General features: G+C 39.6%; 1 protein-coding gene, 1 non-coding gene and 1 pseudogene across 11 annotated transcripts in view; all 3 read left to right on the forward strand.

Annotated features, from left to right (window-relative positions):
• LOC136839388 (lamina-associated polypeptide 2, isoforms alpha/zeta-like) overlaps positions 1–23,620 on the forward strand; it is a 74,017-nt gene extending 50,397 nt beyond the window's left edge. For all 10 annotated transcript variants that reach the window (XM_067105356.1, XM_067105358.1, XM_067105359.1 and 7 more), the window contains 2 exons: positions 12,418–12,580; positions 21,275–23,620. In XM_067105356.1, coding sequence (XP_066961457.1) covers positions 12,418–12,580; positions 21,275–21,439 — 328 coding nt within the window. In that variant the 3' untranslated portion in view covers positions 21,440–23,620. The remainder of the gene's footprint in view (positions 1–12,417; positions 12,581–21,274) is intronic.
• Positions 3,838–3,942, forward strand: LOC136839867 (U6 spliceosomal RNA). Its single transcript, XR_010853473.1, has one exon. It is a non-coding gene; the product is annotated as a U6 spliceosomal RNA (small nuclear RNA).
• LOC136839874 (5S ribosomal RNA) lies at positions 5,419–5,536 on the forward strand (annotated as a pseudogene).
• Positions 23,621–24,031: the final 411 nt, after the last annotated feature.

Here is a 24,031-nt window from a genome sequence, read left to right on the forward strand (position 1 = left end):
TGGACCCCTGGGGTGACCATGGAAGTGTAGCCTAACTCCTTTGAGGAGGAACAGTGGCCTCACTATCAAAAATAGATAATTTAACCCTTTGGTGAAGGTTACAATAAAAATGATCTGATGCCAGTAGATTTTTATAAGTTGTTGAGCTAGGGGAAACTCCTAAAGGTGTTAATGAACTGGCTGAACAAAAAATGTTGAATCTCATATTTGGGTCATAACTTTTTTTCCGTCAGAATTCTTGGTAACAATTTAAATAATTAAAATCCATGTAAATATTGTTAATGACAGGAAAAAAGGATTACCTATGGTCATACCAGACTTTTGCATATAAAACTCTGTTAAAATAAAATTTACTGTACAAGGTCAATGATTTTTGAAGTGGTCAAAGGAATATATAAATTTTCTAACTTGAAAGAATTCCAACAAGTAATGTACAGGTACAACATCTAAACTGATCTTATTGACCCATTAATCCCCAGTGGCAGGAAATCCTGCCAACAAGTTTAAACAGGTTTATACAAAATACTAGGAAGTTCAGAGTATCCCTTGCTATTAGGATATTAACAAACATGTCTAATCTTGTTACTGACTAAACCCTATTCTTTTAGGACTTCAAAAAAGTGTGGTGTTAGTTTGAACTTTAGTGCGTGAAGGGGTCAGAATCAGCACTGTCACCTCCTTGTAAAAGAATGTAAGTTTTTCTTACTATAAGCATTTTACAAATAAATGGTTGAGTGCAGTGCTCTAAGGGTGAACCGATTGAATAATACAATAGTGAACGTTGTAACATTATTTTGAAAGTAGACAAGAACAAAAAATTTGTGGCAAGATTTCCTGCCACTCGGCATTGGTGTGAACAGATTTACTGCCTGTCTGGATTTTTGACTAAATATGTTGATACAGTAATTTCATAAAAATCTTTGCATAAGTACAAGTTAATACTCTTTCACAAACATGCACACTTGCAATAATAGGCTCTTATAAATTCGTATGTCCATGTGTACATGACCGTATTAATTTGAATATTTGAACACATTTGAAAGTACAAGCACTTCAGGTAATATATATATATATATATAATCACTGAATTTCTCTTGTCCTTTATTGTGTGATGGGGAATTATTCATTTGAAAGGAATGACAATTGCTGGAAGGAGGACATTCCTTTCAATTCTAATACTTAATTACTATAGTAAACTTCTATCTAGAAGGCTGTACTGGTGTGAGTCTCCTGATGTGTAATAATTGTGTAATCAACAGCATGAGAAGACATTTGATGAAATTTTTATTATATATATATATATATAATATACATTTGGTTGACAACAAGGTTCCTTCTCTTCTTCAACATATGAATAAAGTTATTAAACCACAATTTAAAAAAATTCTTAATATTTGTAAAGCTATGGTGGTCCCCTTTTATAGGAAGCTTAGAGATAAACAGTTCATCAAAGGTAAACCCATAAAGTATGGGACAAGGTCCAGATGTGGATATTTTTTGCAGGTAAGATAAAACCTCCAAGTTAGCATGCATACCGTATAGCTTTTAATAGCTTATTCGCATTCCTGCCCATTTCAGAAAATTTGAGAAGATGGGCACCAAGAATGCCACTCAAGGCTAGAAAAGAAATTCTGAAGTAAAATCGGGGTTATACATAAACTTTCACTTGAGGTGTCTGTTGTGAAGTAAAAAGACAAAGTTGTTAGTGTGGCATCCAACAAAATAAGACGCTGTCCAAAACCAAGCGCCAAACTTTGGAGTAAAATTGAGAAAACAACATACTGATGTTGATACTGTTATGGTTTATAACCACAGCATGGGTGATGTTGATTAACAAGTTTTCTTCTTGCAGAATCAGATTTCGTTAAAAAAAAAAAAAAAATGGCAAAGGCCCTTCTTTCTAGGTGCATTAGTGCAAAAGTTGCAAGTGCTTGGATGCTGTTTTGGAAATTAGGGAATAACATTAGCATTTTGGACATCACTGAGCATGGAGGCATTGCCATAATGAAAGAGTATGGCACTTGCCGCATAGCACCCTGTCCTGAAAGGCTTGACTCAGGATCAGCAAGCAACACATACAATGTCAGCAAGATTAGATCGTGAAAGGTGACCAACCAAATTCTAGATGTCGTGAGTGATCCAGAAGAACAGCATTTTGTTCATGAGACTTACCTGCCAGATATATATATAGCTGTATTCTCCGAAGGTCCGACAGAATTTCAAATTTCGCGGCACACGCAGTGCACCGGTCAGGTGGTTAGTACCCATTCCGCGCCGCTGGGAGGCGGGTATCAGAACCATTCCCATTTTCTATTCAGATTTTCTCTGTCGCGGACTGTCAACACCTGTTGTCAGTTCCTCCGCCATTTGGATTTCGAAATTTGTTGTCACTTAAGTATTTTGGTTGTTTTTGGTATTCGACTGGATCTGTGACTTGGCATACGCTCTTTGTGGACCGTTTTGATTTTGCTTTTGACTTTTCTTATAATTAAGATGTCTTACCTCTAGCTATCGAGTCTGTAGCTTGGGTGAATGTAAGGTGAGGCTATCAAGACTTTGATAGTTCCTCACTCTTTATGTATGATATGTAAGGGTGTTCAATGCTCTATATAATCGGTAATGAATGTGTGGGATTGTCTGAGGTGAGTGGAAGAAATATGAAGCCTATATGCTTAAATTGGAGCGTGATAGGCTGAGGAATCTTCCTCTAGAGTGCATCCTTAGATGGACAGTCAGGTTTTCTCCTACTAGTAACCCTGTAAATTTTAGTACTATCCCTGTAGTTTGTTGCTGCAGAAGGTAATTCCCGGGCTCTCGTGTGGAGTCAATGCGTGCTCTTGAAACTGAAGTGAATGCAATTCAAATGCATAGTGTTAGTGCTAGTGCCCTAGTGTTGTGGAGGGGCGTCAGATCGGCCCTATAATGCCTCTAGGCCTGGACCTCTGTCGAACTCCCAGGACCAGGAGGGGGCATGTCGAAAGCCGCATGAGGGTTACGGGGCTTCCCACCGATCTGGCGTCCTTCGGCGGGTCCTGATGACGCTACCCAGGCTGCCAGGGATCGTGCTCAGGCACGCATCCTGAAGGATTGCTTCTCATCCTCCGACACGTCCTCCCGCCTCGGGGTTGGAGCTCGGTTGGACTCGCCCTCTTAGAGAAGCTTAGAGGAGAGGGCGCTTCACGCGTCCTCTTCCTCTAGACGTTTGTACTCTTCCCGAAAGTTGCGTGGATATTCCTCTGCAGAAGAGAATAAAGTGTTTTTCGAATGATCACTACTCGACCCCCTGTCGCTAAGGCAAGGGCTAGAGCTTCTTCCCCTGTGGAAGGAAGTATACGTCTCTCGCCCCCTTTCCTTCTCTCAGGTTCAGCCCTTCTCCCGAGTGGCTTCTCCAACGCGTAAGATTTTGTTGGGTTTGCAACAACAGCTGGATGCTCTCATGAACCTTTCAAGATTCGTTTCTGCCTGTTAAGAGGTACAGACTTTCACCTTCGTCTCCCGCTTGGAAGCGATACAGAGCGTCTGTCGTCTAGAGAGTGTTTAGTGGCTTCCTATTCGTCTTCCCGAGTTGAGGTGTTGGCCTTTTCTCTTGTCTCGCGCCAGGAGCGCGTCATGCTCTTCGTGCGCTTCTCACGCTTCACGCGCCTCACCTTGGCTTCGCCGTGCGCGCTATCCATGGCAGCTTCTAGTACTTGCCACGGAGCCTCTCGCGCGTCACTCCATGACGCTCCGCGCTCGCTTCGCCGTATAGCTTCAAGTCTTGTGTTGACACCGCTCCAGTTGTTTATCATGTCGCACAACTACCCGCTTCAACATCTGATGTCCTTCTTAATTTAGCCAGTACTTGCTTCGGCAGTACATATACTAAATTGGAACGATACAGAGAAGATTAGCATGGCTCTTGCGCAAGGATGACACGCTAATCGTGAAGCGTTCCACATTTTTTATGTTTACTAAACGACTTCTTCGTTCGCGGGAGTTCCCGCTTACGTATCGGCGAATCGGAACTACTTTCACCACTCACTCAAGACCCGCCAGCTGCGGAAGAACATCCTCTTCGTCACAGCCTTTGTATGAAGAGAAACTTCTTTTCGTCTTCTTCTTCCTCTGATTATCAGACTCTGGCTTTTTCTTAAGGATCTGTTTCTGAGACTTTTCAACCTTGGCTCCTCTCTCTCCACCTTCGCAGTTGTCTTTGTCTTGAGGGGCGTTTGTGAAAAAATCGGAAATCAAATTTTCTGGGATATTTTTTTATGGCATCATACATATCCTGACTATCTTCTCAGAAAGTTTTATTTAAAAGTTCGCCACAGTTAGGAGTTATAAACAAAACAGTAACCTATCATAGTCAAATTACATTTTTCATATAATGTAATGATATTGTCAGTATATCGGTGGTAATTTCCTTTTAGCTATGGAATAATATCTAATGCGATCTATGGCAACCCTGTGGACATAGTGCGCATCAGCGAAAGACAGGAATGCCGCTAGGGCAGCCAGTGGCAGTCAGTCAGTAGCAGCTCAGAGCTTGACTAAGTATGACGTCGCTGGCCAACCTCAGCCGTGTTTTGACACTCTCTTCATTTGGCTTCATTTAGCGAAGTTATATTACTTTGCAGGTCTATTTTTTGGCTTTTCATTATGTCATAAAAACATCAAACTGTGTAACGGCAAGCAAATAAATACACAGAGAAGCAAAAAATATCGTTTTTCTCAAAACTAAAGTTATCGACATTCAAACTGCATCTCCTTCATAACACTTGCACCGATCTCAATGATACAAAAAGTAAACGAAAGCTAAATGTTTGCCTAACAAAGGGGCTTCCATGGGAAGCAACACGAGACCCGCACCACGAGAGAGAGTTTTTTCCGAAGGAATGTCACTTCCAAGAGAGGTAGCAAGTGACTCCTTTCATCTCCAGACTCCCTTTGCAACCAGGCTTCATTTTGCACAAGCCTGGAAAGAGTGAGGGGCGGACGTTTGGTCCCTCCTACTGTTAGAGAGAGGTTACTTGATTCCCTTCCTGTCTCCTCCTCTTTTGTTTTTTGTTTCCCAACTGCCTTCCTGTCAAACAGGAAATTGTTTGACCTGCTCGAACAGATGTTGAGCGGAGAGCAGTGGAACAGGTCTTGGACTCGGTGTTCCCGGGATTTTACTACAGATTGTTTCTAGTCCCAAAACTGTCAGTAGGCTGGAGACCCGTCTTGGACGTCAACAGGTCGAACAATTTGGTCCGGAAGGAAAAGTTCAAGATGGAGACCTCGCAGTCAATACTAGGAGCCCTTCATCCCGGGGATTGGATGGTATCTTTGGATCTCCAAGATACTTATCTTCACGCCCAATTCATCCACGTTCGGTGAAGTATCTCAGGTTGTCTTGGGGACTAGGCGTACCAGTTCAGGGCTCTCTGCTTTGGACTCTGCAATGGCCATACCACGTTGAAAACACCGCTTCTCGTCCGATCAGCGAGTTAAGCAACGTTGGGTCTGGTCAGTCCTTGGATGGTTGACCGCCTGGGAACACCAGATGCTGTTGGCGTCACATTTTGCTCCGGTGTTTACCGTCTCATGAAAAACGTTGCGATGCAGTTGCATCTGTCGACGTCAGGATCTCACTCTACTTGGACGACTGGTTGATTCGGCGTCGTCGAGCGAAAAGGTATCTGGAGGACCTTCAGTTGACTCTGCAACTTTCGTGAAGTCCCTGGGACTTCTGGTCTGTGAGAAGTCGCAGCTGATCCCCTCACTGTCCATTGTGTCTGGGAATTCAGATCTATTCAGCGGCTTTTATAGCGTCTCCGTGCAAGAACGGCAACTTCTATGTCGGAAAAGTCTCGGCCTTCTTGGAAAAGGAAACATGCTAGGTGAAGGAAGGAATGAGTCTGCTGGGGACCATTTCCTCGCTGGAGAAGTTTGTTTTCTGGGGAGTCTGCATCTCAGGCCTCTTCAGTTCTTTTTGTTGGAGAACTGGCAAAGCAAGGAAGACTTGGAAGAGGAATTGAGAATTCTTCCTTATATAAAGAGGATCTGGGGTGGTGGCTCGATCCAACGAAATTGCAGAAGGGATCTCCCTCAAGCTTCTGAACCCCAACCTAGTGTTGTTTTTCCGATGGGTCGTCAACAGGTTGGGGGGCAACACTAGAGGGAGAGGAAGTGTTAGGAACCCGGAGAGAGGAACAGGTGTCCTGGCACATCGACTTCAAAGATTTGGCGGCTATCTTTTAGCTCGCCAATTCTTCGAGGTCCAAGTTTGCAATCGTGTAGTTCTAGCAAACTCGGACAATACTACTTGTTCCCTGTTCAGCCTTGCAAGAGAGATTATTCTTTGAGCCTATGCTCGCAACATTTCGATTCTCACAAGTTTTTGTTGCAGGGGTCGAAAATGTTCGAGCCAGACCTGCTCTGTTGGCGCCATCAACTCCTGCCGAAGGAATGGACCCTTCATCAGGAGGTTTGCCAAGATGTTTGGAAATTTTGGGGTCGCCATCTTGTGGATATTTTTCACGACCTCAAGAACAGCGAGGCTCCCCTCTATAAAGCTCATCTGTACTCGACCCTGGGGCAGTTGCGATAGTTGCTCTTCCTGGGATTGGACGGGGAATAGATGTTTACGCCTTTTCCCGTTCTAAATTCTGGGAGAAGTCACACGCAAGTTAGCGGCCTCACAAGGGACGAGGATGACTCATCCCCACGTTTTGGCCTTGAACCACTGGTTCTCGGAGTTTCTCTTCTGGTTGGTAGGCGTTCCGAGGACCCTTCCTATGAGAGCAGACCTGCTCATACAAACCCACTTCACGTGATATCTTTGAATCTCCCGCTCTGAACCTGACTGCTTTCAGACTATCGAAACTTGGTCAGAGCGAAGGGGTTTCTGGCCAGGTGGCACGGGCCATCGCTAGAGCCAGAAGTTCTTCATCTAAAGGATATATCTAGCGAAGTGAGCAACCTTCAAAGGTTGGTGTAGAAAGAAGGGTTTTTCCTCTTCCTCTATCACTGTGAGCCAGGTTGCGGATTTTCTCCTTTACTTAAGAGAAAAACTCTATATAGCAGTTCCGACTATCAAGTGTTATCGGAGCATGCTTTCGATTGTATTCAGACACAGAGGATTAGCTTTGTCTGACAATAAGGACCTCCACGATCTTACGAGCTCTTTCAAGACGTCCAAGGTTCCTCAGCTAATTCCCCCTGCTTGGAACTTGGACGTAATGCTCAAGTTTTTGATGTTTAGTCCTTTTGAGCCTCTCCACTCTGCATCTCTTAAGGATGTTACTGAAAGCGGCATTCCTCATGGCGAAGAGAGTGAGTGAGCGAAGTTCGAGGCCGTCATGTGGGCTTCAAGGAACACAATGCTGTCTATTCTTTAAGCCCTAAGTTCTTGGCTAAGAATGATAGGTCTTCTAACCCTTGGCCTAGACACTTTGAAATTAAAGGTTTAGCAGACCTTATTGGACAGGAACCTGAGGGAGTTCTATGTCCAGTTAGAGCTCTCAAGTACTACCTTAAAAGAACACAGGACACTCGTGGTCTCTTGGATGTTTTATGGTGTTCTGTGAGGCAACCAGTTAAACCTATGTCGAAGAATGCACTGGCATTCTTCATTAGGGAACGTCATCAGGGCCACACTCTAGTTGTGACGACTCCAACTTCAAGTTGTTGAGAGTTAACGCTCACGAGGTGAGGGCACTTGCTACCTCCATGGCGTTCAAGAAAAATATGGTACTCAGTGACATTTTAGTGCCACATTTTGGCGAAGTCAATTCGGTGTTTGCCTCACACTCTTGGCAAGATGTTTAGGTAGCATCAGAAAATTGCTTTTTCGCTGGGACCATACATTGCTGCTTCAGCAACCTTGGGGACAGGGGTAACTCTGATCCTATCCCTTTTTAATTGTGTTTTTGTGGTTGTTGGGTCGACTACTGGAGGCAGTCTTCCCAATCCTTTGCAAACTAACGCTTTAGGTGTTGGTTAGGTGGTTAGTAATGCTCTTTTGTCTCTTTGTATGGTCTATGATCTAGTCACATTGTGGTCACGCCCCGTTGACAGATCATCTAGAAGTCGCCAGCTATATAGGTCACTACCTCGCTGGGGTCTCTAGTAAAGCAGAAGCAGACTAGAGTGGCAGTAACCACTCAGTCAGCTACGCTATCAGATAAGGAACCAAAATAATTTTACCAATACTTGGTTTTTTCCTAATTCTTGGCTGTCTCTACCCCCTCCAAAGGTGGTATTCAGCTATATATATATATCTGGCAGGTAAGTCTCATGAACAAAATGATATTTTAATGATAAAATAAAGTTTGTTCATACTTACCTGGCAGATATATATATTCATATTGCCCTCCCTCCTCCCTCAGGAGACAGTGGCGTTAGAAAATCTGAATAGAAAATGGGAATGGTTCCTGATACCGCCTCCCAGCGGCGGGAATGGGTACTAACCACCTGACCGGCCACTGCGTGTGCCGCATGAAATTTGAAATTCTGTCGGACCTTCGGAGAATACAGCTATATATATATCTGCCAGGTAAGTATGAACAAACTTTATTTTATCATTAAAATATCATTTCTCTGCAAAATGTATTCTGTTCCATTGCACCCAGTACATATGGAGAAGTACCCAAAGGTTTCTGACAAATATGAGGGAAACTTATTTCATCAGAATTGATTAAGTTGATAGAAAATACAGTGTTTTCCACTAATTCAGTATGTTCAGTTTGAAAATTCATTAAATGATTCATATTAGTTTTTATCGTATGGTTTGACATTTTCTCATTTTCACTGCATGAGGCAAGAAAACTACCCATGGAAAGGTATATTTTTTGTTTACCACTCTTCACAAATATGAATAAAGAACGTGGTTTTAACATAATTGGGGAATAATTTTTGTCCATCCTGCTAATTGTAGTAACCATTGGTTTAAAGATTATAGTTTCGTAAACGGTCTCGAATGAAACCTGACGAGGTGGGAAAGTTATTTACAATGTCTGAGCCCCAACACAAAGTAACAGCTAATATTAATGAATGTTACTCTGTCTTCATGATGTTTGTTCATAAAGAAATTCCTCTTAGGCTTCAGGATATAATTCACTACTTTTATTTGACTATTATATATGAATTCATAAAAAATTGCGCAAATGTGTTAACTCCACTGCCCAACGACAGGAAGTCCTACCACTCACGAATTTATATCTACCCATAAAATTTTAGTTTTAATGAGCAGAACCTTGTTATTTAGACCAAAGTCAAGTATTTCTGAAGAAATAATCCATAGACACTTTAGTAGATAATTGTGGGTATTAACCCTTTAACGCTGAAGCCCTATTTTCAAAAACGTCTCCCCTATGCCGGCGGCCTCCGAGAGGTAGCGCCGAAGCGGAAAAAAGTTTTTTCAAAAAATCACAGCGCTTTAGTTTTCAAGATTAAGAGTTCATTTTTGGCTCCTTTTTTCTCATTGCCTGAAGTTTAGTATGCAACCATCAGAAATAAAAAAATATCATTATCATATATAAATATTGGAATATATGACAGCGAAAAAAAAAAACTCGTATATAATTGTATACAAATCGCTGTAAGGAAAGCGGTTGAAGCTAATGAGTTAATTTTTTTAGTTGTATTGTACACTAAATTGCGATGTTTTTGGTATGTAACAGATTGTAAAACGATTAAAGCAACACAGAGAAAATATTATCACAAAATGATTCATGAATTAAGTAGCATACGGACGTAAAAAAGTTGTTTTTTTTTTTTTCAAAAATTCACCAAAAATTAAAATATTGTGCTAGAGACTTTCCAATTGTGCCAAAATGAAGGAAATTGATTAAATATTACTAGGCTGTAAGTTTTTTAGCTTACAATTGCATTTTTGAACCATTTCGATCGAGTTAAAGTTGACCGAAGGTTGATTTTTTCTATTTATCGTTATTTCGATGTAAATATAAAAAACTGTGAAGAAACTAAAGGAATGATATATTTTTGTTGTATTCTACATGAAATTGCGCACATTTTGATGTATAACACTTTATGTAACGAATAATATGAAATGGTAAAATGAAAAAAATTACGGCAAGCTGACGCAAGAAATGACAGGATTTTCAGAGTCCGCATTACGCCGAGCAAAGGAAAATTTTTTTCAAAAATTCACCAAAAATCTACATATTGTGCTAGAGACTTTCCGTTTGTTGCAAAATGAAGGTAAATGATTGATTGTTACTCGAATGTAATAATTATGAAAACTTACGGATCGTTTTGATCATTTCGTCGAAGTCAAAGTTGACCGAATGTTAAAATTTTGTCAGTTATCGTGATTTCGTGAAAATATTAAAAAACTGTGAAGAGCTAAAGGAATGACATATTTTTGTTGTATTCTACATGAAATTTCACACATTTTGATGTATAACACTTTATGTAACGAATAATATGAAAGCGGCGAAAAAAATTACGACAAGCTGGATTAAGAAATGACAGGATTTTCAGCGGAGTAATGGCGCGGAAAAGGAAAATTTTTTTCAAAAAATTAACCAAAAATCTAAATAATGTGCTAGAGACTTTCCGTTTGTTGCAAAAATGAAGGTAAATGATTGATTGTTACTCGAATGTCATAATTATGGCTTACGGATGTGTTTTTTGATCTTCTCGGTTGAATCAAAGTTGACCGAATGTTAAAATTTTGTCAGTTATCGTGATTTAGTGAAAATATTAAAAAACTGTGAAGAGCTAAAGGAATGATATATTTTTTGTTGTATTCTACATGAAATTGCACACATTTTGATGTATAACACTTTATGTAACGAATAATATGAAACGGCGAAAAAATTACGGCAAGCTGGCGCAAGAAATGCTAGGATTTTCAGCGAATGCCTGAGTTAAGGATTTTTTTTTTTTTTTTTTTTTTTTTTTTTCTCCAAAAATTCACCAAAAATCTAAATAATGTGCTAGAGACTTTCCGTTTGTTGCAAAATGAAGGTAAATGATTGATTGTTACTCGAATGTAATAATTATGGCTTATGGATGCGTTTTTTATCATTTCGGTCGAATCAAAGTTGACCGAATGTTAAAATTTTGTCAGTTATCGTGATTTCGATGTAAATAGTAAAAAACTGTGAAGATCTAAAGGAATGATATATTTTTTGTTGTATTCTACATGAAATTGTGCACATTTTGATGTATAACACTTTATGTAACGAATAATATGAAAGCGGTGAAAAAAAATTACGGCAAGCTGGCGCAAGAAATGACAGGATTTTCAGCGGAGTTTCTTGAAGCTGAGCGGAGGAAAATTTTTTCAAAAATTCACCAAAATTCTAAATATTGTGCTAGAGACTTTCCGTTTGTTGCAAAATGAAGGTAAATGATTGATTGTTACTCGAATGTAATAATTATGGCTACGGATGCGTTTTTGATCATTTGGTCGAGTCAAAGTTGACGAATGTTAAAATTTTGTCAGTTATCGTGATTTCGATGCAAATATTAAAACACTGTGAAGAGCTAAAGGAATATTATATTTTTTGTTGTATTCTACATGAAATTGCGCACATTTTATTGTATAACACTTTATGTAACGAATAATATGAAACGGTGAAAAAATTACGGCAAGCTGACGCAAGAAATGACAGGATTTTCAGCAGAGTTCGTGCGTGCGGAGCGGAGGAAAATTTTTTTTTCAAAAATTCACCAAAATTCTAAATATTGTGCTAGAGACTTTCTGTTTGTTGCAAAATGAAGATAAATGATTGATTGTTACTCGAATGTAATAATTTGCTTACTACGGATGCATTTTCGATCATTTCGGTTGAGTCAAAGTTGACCGAATGTTAAAATTCACTTTGGATGCTGGGTCCTTCTCCAGCATCTCAGTCTAAAACTCGCCTCACACGCTCACTTCCGACAGGCAGTATCGCCTTTCACGTCCTGGCGCCTTTGTGACATCTCTGCAAGCGTTCTGTTGCAGCATGAATACGCTAACACTCGCAAAAGTTCAACAAAACACGTCTGCGTCAAAATATCGCTCCCGCAAGGTGCTGCTCTGATGCTCTCTGATGCGAGATGGGGAAATTCCGCATGCGGCGTCTGGGTGGCGCTCAGAAACAAAACAACAGCTGGATCCGTGAACTCCCAGCATCCGCCCGGTAGGCGGGATTTGAAATCTTCCGCAAACTAGGCCTACAATTATTTTTCTGCGAATATTTTAAAAAAGCATTTTCAGTCGGCGTTTGCAACGCGTCCACTCGGCATTCGACAGACAATTTTGGAGGACGTTTAAAACGTCCAACAGGCGTTTAAGGGTTAATGGGTTAAAATCAGAATGTAAGTGCTCTTTGTACATGCTGTATACAGTGCAAAGTCAACAACACATCTCAGGTTGATAAGGGAAAGTTCAAAAGTATACTTCAGTTTGAAAATTTGCTGTATTTCTCTTTTTTTCAGTGAGCTGATAAATGCAACTGCATCTCCTACAAAGGTTTCTACTGAAGAGGAAGATGATGACCAAGAACAGGACAGAAAAAGCAAGATATCCTTAATTGTGCGCCTCCTTGTCAAGTTGTTGTTCCTTGGACTTATTGTTGCTCTTATTTTGTACATCTATCAGGTAATGTATTATTGGAATTTTTTTGCCTTCATGCAAAGTAACATACAAGGCTAACAATTATTTATCCACCATTTCTACTGTTCATCATTATTACTTGGATGAGCCCTCTCTGCTGAAAACTACAGTGTTAGTTCCATCTTACATTTCCACATTTGCCTCAGCGTCATCAGGAGTTGCATACACACATAGGTCTCAAATTTTGCTAAATGTTGTAGGTTGTGTTTTATTATATAAGTATCATATTTTCATTTTGTTTTATCCAGATTATCAGAGTGAGTGTATGAAGGGTTAAGTGCAGCTGATGTGAGTGTGAGAATTTCTTTGAGTGTTCTTGTTACACTGTACTCGGTAACAAACATTTTAATTAACCCTTAAACGCTGAGTGTCTATTTACAAAAGTGTCTCCTGTATTCCAGCGGGGTTTGAGAGTTAGCGCCGAAGCGGAAAGAAAGTTTTTTTCAAAAAGTCACAGCACGCTTAGTTTTTAAGATTAGGAGTTCATTTTTGGCTCCTTTTTTTGTCATTGCTTGAAGTTTAATATGCAACCATCAGAAATGAAAAAAAATCATCATATAAAAATACTGGAATATATGACAGCGGAAAAAAAAATTTTTCATATATAATTGTATACAAATTGCGCTGTGAGCAAAACGGTTAAAGCTAATGAGATATGTTTTTTTCCTTGTATTGTACACTAAATTGCGATGATTTTGGTATATAACAAATTGTAAAACGATCAAAGCAACACAGAAAATACTATCACAAAAGATGCATGAATTCGTAACGCTTGGACGTAAAAAAAAAAGTTTTTTTAAAAAATTCACCATAAATCAAAATATTGTGCTAGAGACTTCCCGTTTGTTGCAAAAGGAAGGTAAATGATTGAATATTACTAGAATGTAAGAGTTTTAGCTTACAATTGCAGTTTTCGACCATTTCGGTCGAGTGAAAGTTGACCGAAGGTCAAATTTTTTCTATATATCGTGATTTATATGAAAATATTTCAAAACTGATAAAAAGCTACAACCATGAGTTATTTTTTGTTGTATTCTACATGAAATTGCGCACATTTTCATGTATAAAACTTTATGTAACGGCTAATATAAAATGGTTCAAAAATTATGAAAAGTGACAAAAGAAATTCTGAAATTTTCAGCACTTAGCGTGCGCGGACGTAAGGAAAAAGTTTTTTTTAAAAATTCACCATAAATCGAAATATTGTGCTAGAGACTTCTTGTTTGTTGCAAAATGAAGGTAAATGATTGAATATTTCTAGAATGTAAGAGTTATAGCTAACGATTGCATTTTTCGACCATTTCGGTTGAGTCAAAGTTGACCGAAGGTTGAAATTTTTGCACTTATCGTGATTTATATGAAAATATTTCAAAACTGATAAAAGCTACAACCATGAGTTTTTTTTATTGTATTCTACATGAAATTGTACACGTTTTCATATATAAAACTATGCAATGGCTAATATAAAACGGTGCAAAAATTACGACAAAGTGACTAAAGAATTTCAGAGATTTTCAACAGAGGTAACGAGCAGACGTAAGGGAAAAGTTTTATTAAAAAATTAACCATAAATCGAAATATTGTGCTAGAGACTTCCCGTTTGTTACAAAATGAAGGTAAATGATTGAATATTACTAGAATGTAAGAGTTTTAGCTTACAATTGCATTTTTCAACCATTTCGGTCGAGTCAAAGTTGACCGAAGGTTGAAATTTTGGCACTTATCGTGATTTATATGAAAATATTTCAAAACTGATGAAAGCTACAACCTTGCGTTATTTTTTGTTGTATTCTACATGAAATTGTGCACATTTTCATATATAAAACTTTATGTAACGGCTAATAGGAAACTGTAAAAATTACAACAAAGTGACTAAAGAATTTCTGAGATTTTCAGCAGTTAGCGCGCACGGACGTAAGGAAAAATTTTTTTTTTTAAATTCACCATAAATTGAAATATTGTGCTAGAGACTTCCCGTTCATTGCAAAATGAAGGTAAATGATTGAATATCAATAGAATGTAAGATTTTTTGCTTGCCAAAAAAAAAAAAAAAAAATATATATATATATATATATATATATATATATATATATATATATATATATATATATATATATATATATATATATATATATATACACACATTCATAGATACACACATATATATTTTTTTTTATTTTGGTACGAATACATAAATAAAAAAGGAATGCAGGTGAAAAACTTTTTTTTTTTTTTTTTTTTTTTTTGCATAAAACGAAATATACAAAACACTAATAAATACAGATATTTAAAAACTTGTAATAAATATAAAATTAAATATAAAATCAATGCAGAATACTCACTAGTAATCCTGACTCTTTGTTCTATTCTTGTTTTCTCCCTCCTCCATTGAAGAGTCTTGCATTTTTTTCCTCTAGACATGATGAGGTACTGGTGGAGGAAGGAGACGTGCACCCTTACTGCAGATGGGCCACCCTTCAGCGGTCCACTGTGCCCTCCAGTGTCTCTCGGGTAGACGCACTCCAATACATGACCGCAGTGTGGTATTTGCAGTCACACTCCCCGATCCTGCAAAGTGCTACCTTGCAGGTGCGACAGACGAACTGGGTGTCTCTTCTTCTGCCATTCATATGGCACACCCGGCACCGTTTCTGCTTACGCCCTTCTAGGGGCTCCAGTGTGTGATCCCCTGCCTGCAGCCGACACACAGGGTCCACTACCCGACGGGACATTGGAATGTGAGGGAGGGCAGCAGCAGGGGCGGCATTGGCAGGAGCAGAACGACCGAGGTTGGCCCTCCTAGCGACATCTGCCCTATCCTCTCGGGGCAGAGGGGCGGTGTTGGAAGGCCACTCCTCAGGATTGAAGTTTATGAGGGCATTCCCGGCCACCTCGAGAAACTGGATGTGGGACAACCTCTGGGTGTCTGAATTGTACCCACAGTAGAGGGTGTAGGCATTCTGGAGGGCCAACTGAAGGAGGTATTTGAGGAGCTTCTGTGTCCACCACCTGGTTCTCCTGGCGAAGGGATAATACTGGATGAGTTGATCAAAGAGATCAACTCCTCCCATGTGCCTATTGTAGTGCCCGATGACAGAAGGCCGTTGGACACGAAACTCCTCTTATGTAACTCGGCCCTGCCGACGTGTCGTCTTCCGCTGAACGATCTCTTCTTGGATGGGCTCATGACTGGTTGTAATCATGGGCACGAGTTGGACCCCCTTCCAACAGATGACGAAGACATCTCCCTTCCGCTGCCACTCTGTCTCTCCTCTTGCCAGATATTGCGGGTGGCTAGCAAACCTCTTGAGGACATTTGGGGCCCCACGCACCAACCAAAGGGTACCACTGATGTGCACACCTGCTTCATACAGTTCCTGGGCCAGGGACACCGAGTTATAATAATTATCCATAAACAGGTGGTATCCCTGGTTACGGAAACGATCCACAAGACCGAAGACAGTGTCACGCAGCGTGGAGAAGACCCCGGAATACACAGAGAAGTCAACGACGTATCCAGTGTTGGATTCCGTAATAAAAAATAACTTCACACCATATATATTTCTTTGGCTTCTTGGGGTTGTACACTTTTATGCTTAGACGTCCTTTGTATGGCATCACCCCCTCATCCAAAGAAAGGTTCTTGGAAGGAACCACGAGAAACTGGCACCGTTCACGAATGTACTCCAACACTGGGCGGACTAAGATGAGGCGATCTGGGTTATTCCGGGGTATGGCCCTTCGGTTGAAGGCGTTGAAATACCTGTCCAACGCCAGGAAACTATCACGGGACATAATGCCAGGCACACTGGGCGTACTTAAAAAAAATTCCGCCTCCAATATTGCCTGATGTCAGCAGCAGGCATCATTCCCAAAAAAATGTGGAGCCCCAAAAAATGTGCCATGTCCGTGAGGTTGCAGCCCAGCCATCGATACGACAACGTCATCTGCAGTTCCTCACGGCAGTACCGAGCGTAATCCGCCATCTTTGCAACGCGGTATTCCAGCAATTCCCGTGTAAGGAAGAGCTAAATGAACCCCAGTGCAGTGACAGGCACAGGGACGGTCAGTCCAGGTACTGCCGTGAATGGGTGCATGTTGGGTAGGGTGGGGTCCTCCAACCACCCCTCATCACTTTTGGACGAACGGCCTTCACTTAGGCTGCCGCGACGTTGCGACCTTCTGCGGGCACGACCGCACCCCACTGGCCCATCTCCCTCACTTTCACTATCACTTTCTGTCTCGTCCCCACCAGCCACAATCAGTGCCTCCTCCTCCTCAGACTCTCCCCCATGAGCACTGAAACCACTGAACTCGAGTTCACTTTCATGCTCTGGCTCTCGTACGGACATTGGGGGAAAATACTCGTCATCACTGACATCAGGCATGATGTTCTCGTCACTAGATGACCAAGTGCCATCAAAATGAGGACTTTCCACCTGCTCTTGATCGAGCTCCAACAAGTATTCATCAATGTCCTTTTGTTGGAGGCCTCCCAAATGTTTATGAATGCCTCTCAGGACACCCCGATGTTTCCTAGGGGTCGTAAAAGGCACAGGGTATGGCCCTTGGGGCCCACGGTCACTTTCGGCCACACGTGGCCGTACAAGGCGTTGAAAAGATGGATCACCTTGGGTGCTTGGTCCCTCTCCAGCATCCAAGTCTAAAACGCGTCTCACACGCTCACTATCGACAGGCAATACGCACCTTTCAGAGTCCTGACGACGTTGGGACATCTCTGCGTACGTCCTATTGCGTCACAAACACGCTAACACTTGCACAAGTTCGGCAAAACACGAATGCGTCAAGAAATCGCTCTCTGACGATGCTTCGCTGATGCTTTGTAGTGCGAGAAGAAAGAAATTCGCGCATGCACAGCTGGGTCATGCTTGTAAACAAAACAACAGCGTGATCCGTGAACTCCCAGCATCCCTCAAGGCGCGTGATTTAAAATTTTTCGCAAACGAGGCCTATAAGTATTTTTCCGTGAATATTTAAAAAAACTTTTTGTAGTTGACGTATTTTACGTCCACTCGGCACCCGACAGACAACTTTTGTTGACGTAAAATACGTCCAGTCGGCGTTAAAGGGTTAAAAATCTGTAGTACATTTTAAAAAAATATTTTGGGTTCATATGAGCCGTCTTTAAATAGATATTTAAATGCTTAGTCTTGTACTTGCGTGCATTCAAAGCCATAGCTTCCAGAGAGCCAGATGTAGTAGTTTGGGGAGTAGGTTTCTGCCCCAAAGTTTACTACTGTCCAACCTCAAAATGAACCACTCCACATTTTTATCATGCTGATATTGATTTTTCTTTCCGTCCATTTCTTAACTTGGTATACTCCACATACCAAGAAGATAGTTCCTCTCTTTCCTGTATTGTGTTTTTTAGAAGTCAATAGTAAAAATTATATAATTTGAACCAAAATGCATTTCCCTAAATTTAATTGTAAAGAAGAAATTTTATTTTTTTCTAACTTGCATTTTGCAATTAAATATTGAGTGGTTTTCCAGTTTTAGTTCACCTTTTCTTTTAAATGCATTGGGAATGCATCCCTGTATCCAGTTTAGATAAAATATTGGTAAGTTGGCTTACCCGTAGGGCATTAGATGCTCCTCATTCTAGACAACTGACTGATTCAAGTGGGCAGCTGAAGGGAAGGCCTAAGAGCAAAAGACAATCTGTATAATATTAACAATTCTGTTGGGAATTTTGATAAATATTCCAAAAATCACACGGGACTCCATCTTAAAAAATTCCTTTTCTGGGAATGCATTTGGGTATAAAGGATTTCTTGGCTTCTCTGATGAAGAAGTCATGAGACAATTTTTCACCAAGTCTAGAAGAAATTCTGTCCACTTCCTTGCCAATAAAGAAGTCCCTGTCTCTGCTGATACATAGGGCTTCCTATCCATTCTTAAGAATTGATGGAACAGGAATACTCATCCAGATTCTATACAAATTCTGGTCTCCAGGGATTTAGAAGAGTCCTTGAGATAGTCAGTGACCTCATTTGTTACAAGGTGTATCCCTTCAGCTGAAGAGCCAGACCTCACATTGTACACTATTCAGAAGCATTGACCGAAGGTTGGGGAATGGTTGCAGCTGACAAGCAATGTCAGGTTTGGTATATGTAGGAACAGGAACTCTACGTAAATTAACTGGAGATGTTGGCAGTGTGGAAGACCCTTGTAGCTTTGGAAGAGAAAGTTCAGGGCAAGAAGATTCTCTCTCTCTCTCTCTCTGGCTTACTTAGGCAATTAAGGGGCCACAAAGTCAGCCTTTGTTCCAAATCATGGGTTTCATTCTCACTTGGGTGGAAGAAAGGAGTGTTTTCTCTCTCTCTCTCTCTCTCTCTCTCTCTCTCTCTCTCTCTCTCTCTCTCTCTCTCTCTCTTTCCTCAGTCTGCGCTAGGAAGGATGATCATTGTTGCTGATCTGCTGAGCAGGAAGGATCAAGTTCTGTCATCATAATGGAATATATATCCACAGATCTGCAAGGATCTTGGGAAGTTGTGGGCACTCCCTTTCTAGAGCTCTTTGCCACAAGATTCAACATTCTTCTCCCAGTATACTGCTTGCTGGTTGCAGGATCTGCAACCTTGAGTGCAAGGCTGTTGGACTGGTCTTACCTAGACTTCTGTGCTTTTCCCCCTTTGGCTATGATTCAAAGGGTTCTGGCAAAATCCCAGCTAACTGAATTCCTGCATGACTTTGGTGACACCATGGTTGCCAAGCAAGGAGTGATTCTTTGATCTGTTTCTTTTGACAGACTGCCCAAGACTCTCCCACTAAGGAAAGATTTTTTCAAACAACCTGTAAGCTTGAATCTTTATCAAACCTCCCCATACTTCAACTGACTGTCTTGCCAGGAAGGGTTTTTTTCCAAGGAGCACAGAAGGACCACCATTTATTCCAGAAGGCATATGACTAACTTTCATTTTAAGTCAAAATTCCTAAATCGCTGATTAAACCTCTGGGCTACAACTCGGTGGTTGGTGACCTTTTTCTGAAAGTTGAAAGTTGCTAACTGGGTTCCTGTGTAGAAAACTTCAGTTTTGTGTGTTAGGAAAAATACAAATTACTTAAAAAATTTGCAATTTTTAATAAGCGATCTCTTTCTTTCTGTATATTTCTTATTACCCTCTGTTACTTCTTTCTGACAAACACCATATTCTTTGGAAGCTTGAATTTCAAGTCGGTGGCCCCTGTGGCCTTGTTCGATATGAATAGGGTTCATCTTTTGAAAAAAAATAATATAGGAAGGAGGTAGATCCTCTGTCAAGCATATTTTGTTGAAAAGGAAGGCTGTGTTGCGCAGATTGATTTTATATTGAGTTTTCTGAATTTTTCTTACAATTCACTTTTCCTGCATGTCAGTAAAGGTTAATGAATGGTCAGTGTTCATATTTCGGTGGATTTAAACAGCGTTGTACAACAGAATTTTATTTTCTGAAAAAGCAGTGGACTGAAACCTGGTGTTGTAACTCCGCAGACTTAAGCAGCTGTAGCGGGATGTTTTTTTATTTTTTGACATCTTTGCCAGCAGATGGAGTCTGGTATATTTGATACTACTGTTGTAGTGTTTCTGTTGACATGTTTTGACCAGCCTTCCTCTTGGCTGAGCCCCTCACCAAACGTGGCGACTACTGAAGCAACATGTCAACCAGCGCCTGAAGAAAGCTGCCAAGGAACTGAGAGAATATGAGGACATCACTGTCTGCAGGGCTGACAAGACCGCCGTGTATGTGCTCATCAACACCGAAGAATACCACCGGAAACTGAACAAGATCCTGGCAGGCAGCACCATGTTTTCACGAATAACCAGGAACCCAGTTGATGACATCAAGCATGAGACCAGCGGGATTATGGAAACGGTCAATGCTGCCTCTAACGTCCTCCACTTACCATTAATGGTGGGCGACTATGATCTTGGCTACATATATGGGAACATGAAGACACAAGCAAGGCAACTTATTAGCCCCATTATTAGCCAAATCCCAGTCCCGACATGCCAAGAGACGCAGTACCATCCTCACTCCATATGTTCCTGGTAATCACAGCGAGTTCTTGGAAACCCTTGGAGTGACAACCTCTGGAGGAATCACTGCCTAGATGGATGTAGAGTCCCTTGTAGCGAAGGTGTAAGATGCTGCATCTACAAACTTACTAATTTATTCAAACAACAAACAGACAGGTCAATAGCTTTTGTGAGCAGAAAAGTAGTGCCTGACACGAGGCGAACAAAACAGGTGTCAGAGTACAATCAACTGTGTTTGTTTGAGGATGGAAAGATGCACATAAATCAATATACAAGACAGCTTGGTGGTCAGCTTAATGCATACTAGGTAAACATTTACAATACCTAGATTGTAGGCAAAAATTAATAACATGCAAACTTTTGATATAGCCATAAAAGAGATATTCTAAAAAATGATTTGATTATATTCTATTTCTTGATTTCGTATTCTTGTACCATTTATTTATTTATTTATTTTTTTTTAATATTTACCTTCCGTATTGTGGTTAAAGTATCAATAGCTAACAAAATTTCCTGGTTGTTGCACTGAAAATTTTATTTTATTAGACTGTGCAGAGGACAGGAATTGCTGTGATGTTGTTACACTTTTTTAAGTTGGGATGGCAGTTTTAATTGTTTTTCTACATTTTCCATTTCAGAATGACCCTAGTGAAAGTCCATTTAAAGCTGTTGAGCAGTTAGCCCGTCAGGCTCTTGAAGCTGCTGTTGGGGAAGAGGCAAATGTAAAAGAGGAAGGAACTGTAGAAAGTGTAGAAGCCCCTGATACTCCTCCTCAGCTACAGGAAGTACCCGAAGTACATTAAAAATGCACTTGAATGGATCTGTATTTTCATTAAAAATGTAAATGTATTTTCAGTGCTTTTATTTGTTTAAATTATAGATTTTTACAGGATCACTTTAAAAGATATATGAATTTTTGCTATGTATTCTCTTAAGTATACATTACTATTTTCTGTGAAATTGGAACTTCAGTTAAAATTACTGTACATTAATATTGATGTTCTATCCCCTGCATGACTTACCAAGGAATATTTTTTCTGTTCCATATGAGGGGGATTTCAAATGTTTTCCAGTAATTTAGTCTCTCTCTCTCTCTCTCTCTCTCTCTCTCTCTCTCTCTCTCTCTCTCTCTCTCTCTCTCTCTCTCTCTCTCTCTCTCTCTCTCTCTCTCTCTCTCTGTTAACAGTCTACTTAGTCATTGCAGGACTTTCTGTATGATATTAACTCAGATATAATGCAAACCCTTTTACTCTGTATCAATACCACTTCCACTTTGATCTGGATGGTAAAGCCATCAATTATATTTTTTAATAGCTCTCTGTCTCTAGTGATTAAACAAAGTTGTAATATTAGTTACAAATCGTTTTTTACTGGTCATATACTGCTCTGGGATGGTGGTGTTACTATTCATCTAACACTATGATGGCTAGAAAAGATTCTGGTGAGCTTACTTAAGGATCCTTAAAATTCTGGAAACTATTGGTCTCATTTTCTGCTCAAATGTATTCATATGATGGTGCCACTGGCAAAGCCACATTTATGTGAAAATCACATTGTGTGCACTTGTGTATTATATCTTTTTATTCTGTCAAAGTGGGCTGTTGTTGACAATGAAATGCATACCTAAGAATGTGGTTAATGCTCAGTCAGAGGATTATCAATATTTGACAGTATTCTTTTGTGTGTTTATTTTAAAAATTATTACTGGTACTCTTCATATGTTCACAGGTAGTTAAGGAATGCTGGATTTCGCTTTAATTTGTGAGAGACTATGTTTGATATGTTAGTAATACTGAAGTAGGGAAGCTTGGTTTCTATTCATCAGTTTATTGAAAGATTTTATGGAAGGGTGAAAAAAATATAGTGTCATAGACATAATTTTACATTATTACATATTTCTACTGTTTTTGTAACAATGCTTTTAATTTCATTTGTTTGTACTGTATTTATTGCTCTGAGTGGTGCTTAAAGCTGATTTTCTTCTGCTTTGAATACCAAGGAAGAGAAGATAATTTAGGTTTAAAAAGCAACTTTGGAAATTTTTCAAGAAATGTGGTGAATGTCTGTAGCATGAACTGTTCTCCGTGGTAGAAGCAGCATTAGGAAAGTCCAGTGTTAAGGTAGCTATAGTATTGGAGTTTGTATAATTTCCAGTGCATCCTAAATCACCTGTGAACAAGTAGTCTCAAATGATGCTTTTTTTATGTCATATCTTGTTGAAGAACAATATCTGGTAGTATACTTATGAGTTTTTGTGTATGTTCACCATTGAGGAGATTTATTTACCACATGTTGTATTGTTAAAATTTTGTCTTGCCAAAATGCCCTATTATGGTTGTTTTTTGTATGGTTTTTTCCATTCCATGTTTGTTCATGTAATTTGATGTAATGGTTTAAGTGGATTTCTGAATGCCTGGTTTTCTTCATCTTTAGACAAATTTTTTGGTACACTTAATAACTGAAAGTACAAGTATCGATAACGATAAAAAGTATTTGTACGAATAAAATTATTGTTATTTAGAATCATTTTAAGGTCAGTGTTAACTGTAGTTAGAAGAACCAAACATGAAATTTGCCTTTTTTGTACTTCCTGCAAGAGTTTTATGGTCCATTATGAATAATAATAAGAAGAGAGCTTTTATTTAAAATCCAAAAGGAGTTATGTTAGGTCCTATGTCTACACTGTACATACGTATATGATGAAGCTCCTGTTGATAGTTCAAAGCCCTGTTCATAATTTTTACAAGTTTTAGTGAGTTTGAGTTGTCATAGGTTAGATCCTTTTTGCAACCTTGTTTTCTTATTAGTTTATAGTGAGTTTGCTGTGAGATTTGTCTTTGAGTGGTCTTTCTCTAATTTAGTTTGTAAGTATGTTCAAAACAAGGTAATCTGAATATAATATTTTACTCTGGCAGTCAAAGCAAATTTTATACATTGTAGTTTAAGGAATTACAAGGCTATAATAAAGATGAATTTTACAGTAACACTGTTTTGCTACCTTATACTTATTGGTAGTATGATTGTCAGTTATGATTTATAAACATACCACCTCAGAAATTTATACTTGTCGTGATGTAGAAGTGTTATTGTTGGACATTGAAAAATCCATTTGTCTTGTGTGATATAGTATCACTTAAATTAGTATATACCGGGTGTTTTGAAATTTAGAGCCCCCCCTCTCCACAGAACAAATGGAAAGTTATGAAGTTTTCTGCTATAGCCTATCTCCAAGTACATTATTTTAAGTTTCTATTAAGCTATTTTTCATTTTACATTTCTTGTATTTTCAGACTGAGTGACGGAGTTAGATACAGCCATGCCTAACGACTCTGAGGAAATCAGATGGATTGACTGAAACCGAGCTATAACCTTCAGAGAGGCCAGGGATGCTGGTG

Source organism: Macrobrachium rosenbergii, chromosome 6, assembly GCF_040412425.1.
Source record: "Macrobrachium rosenbergii isolate ZJJX-2024 chromosome 6, ASM4041242v1, whole genome shotgun sequence".
In the NCBI taxonomy this organism is placed as follows: Eukaryota; Metazoa; Arthropoda; class Malacostraca; order Decapoda; family Palaemonidae; genus Macrobrachium; species Macrobrachium rosenbergii.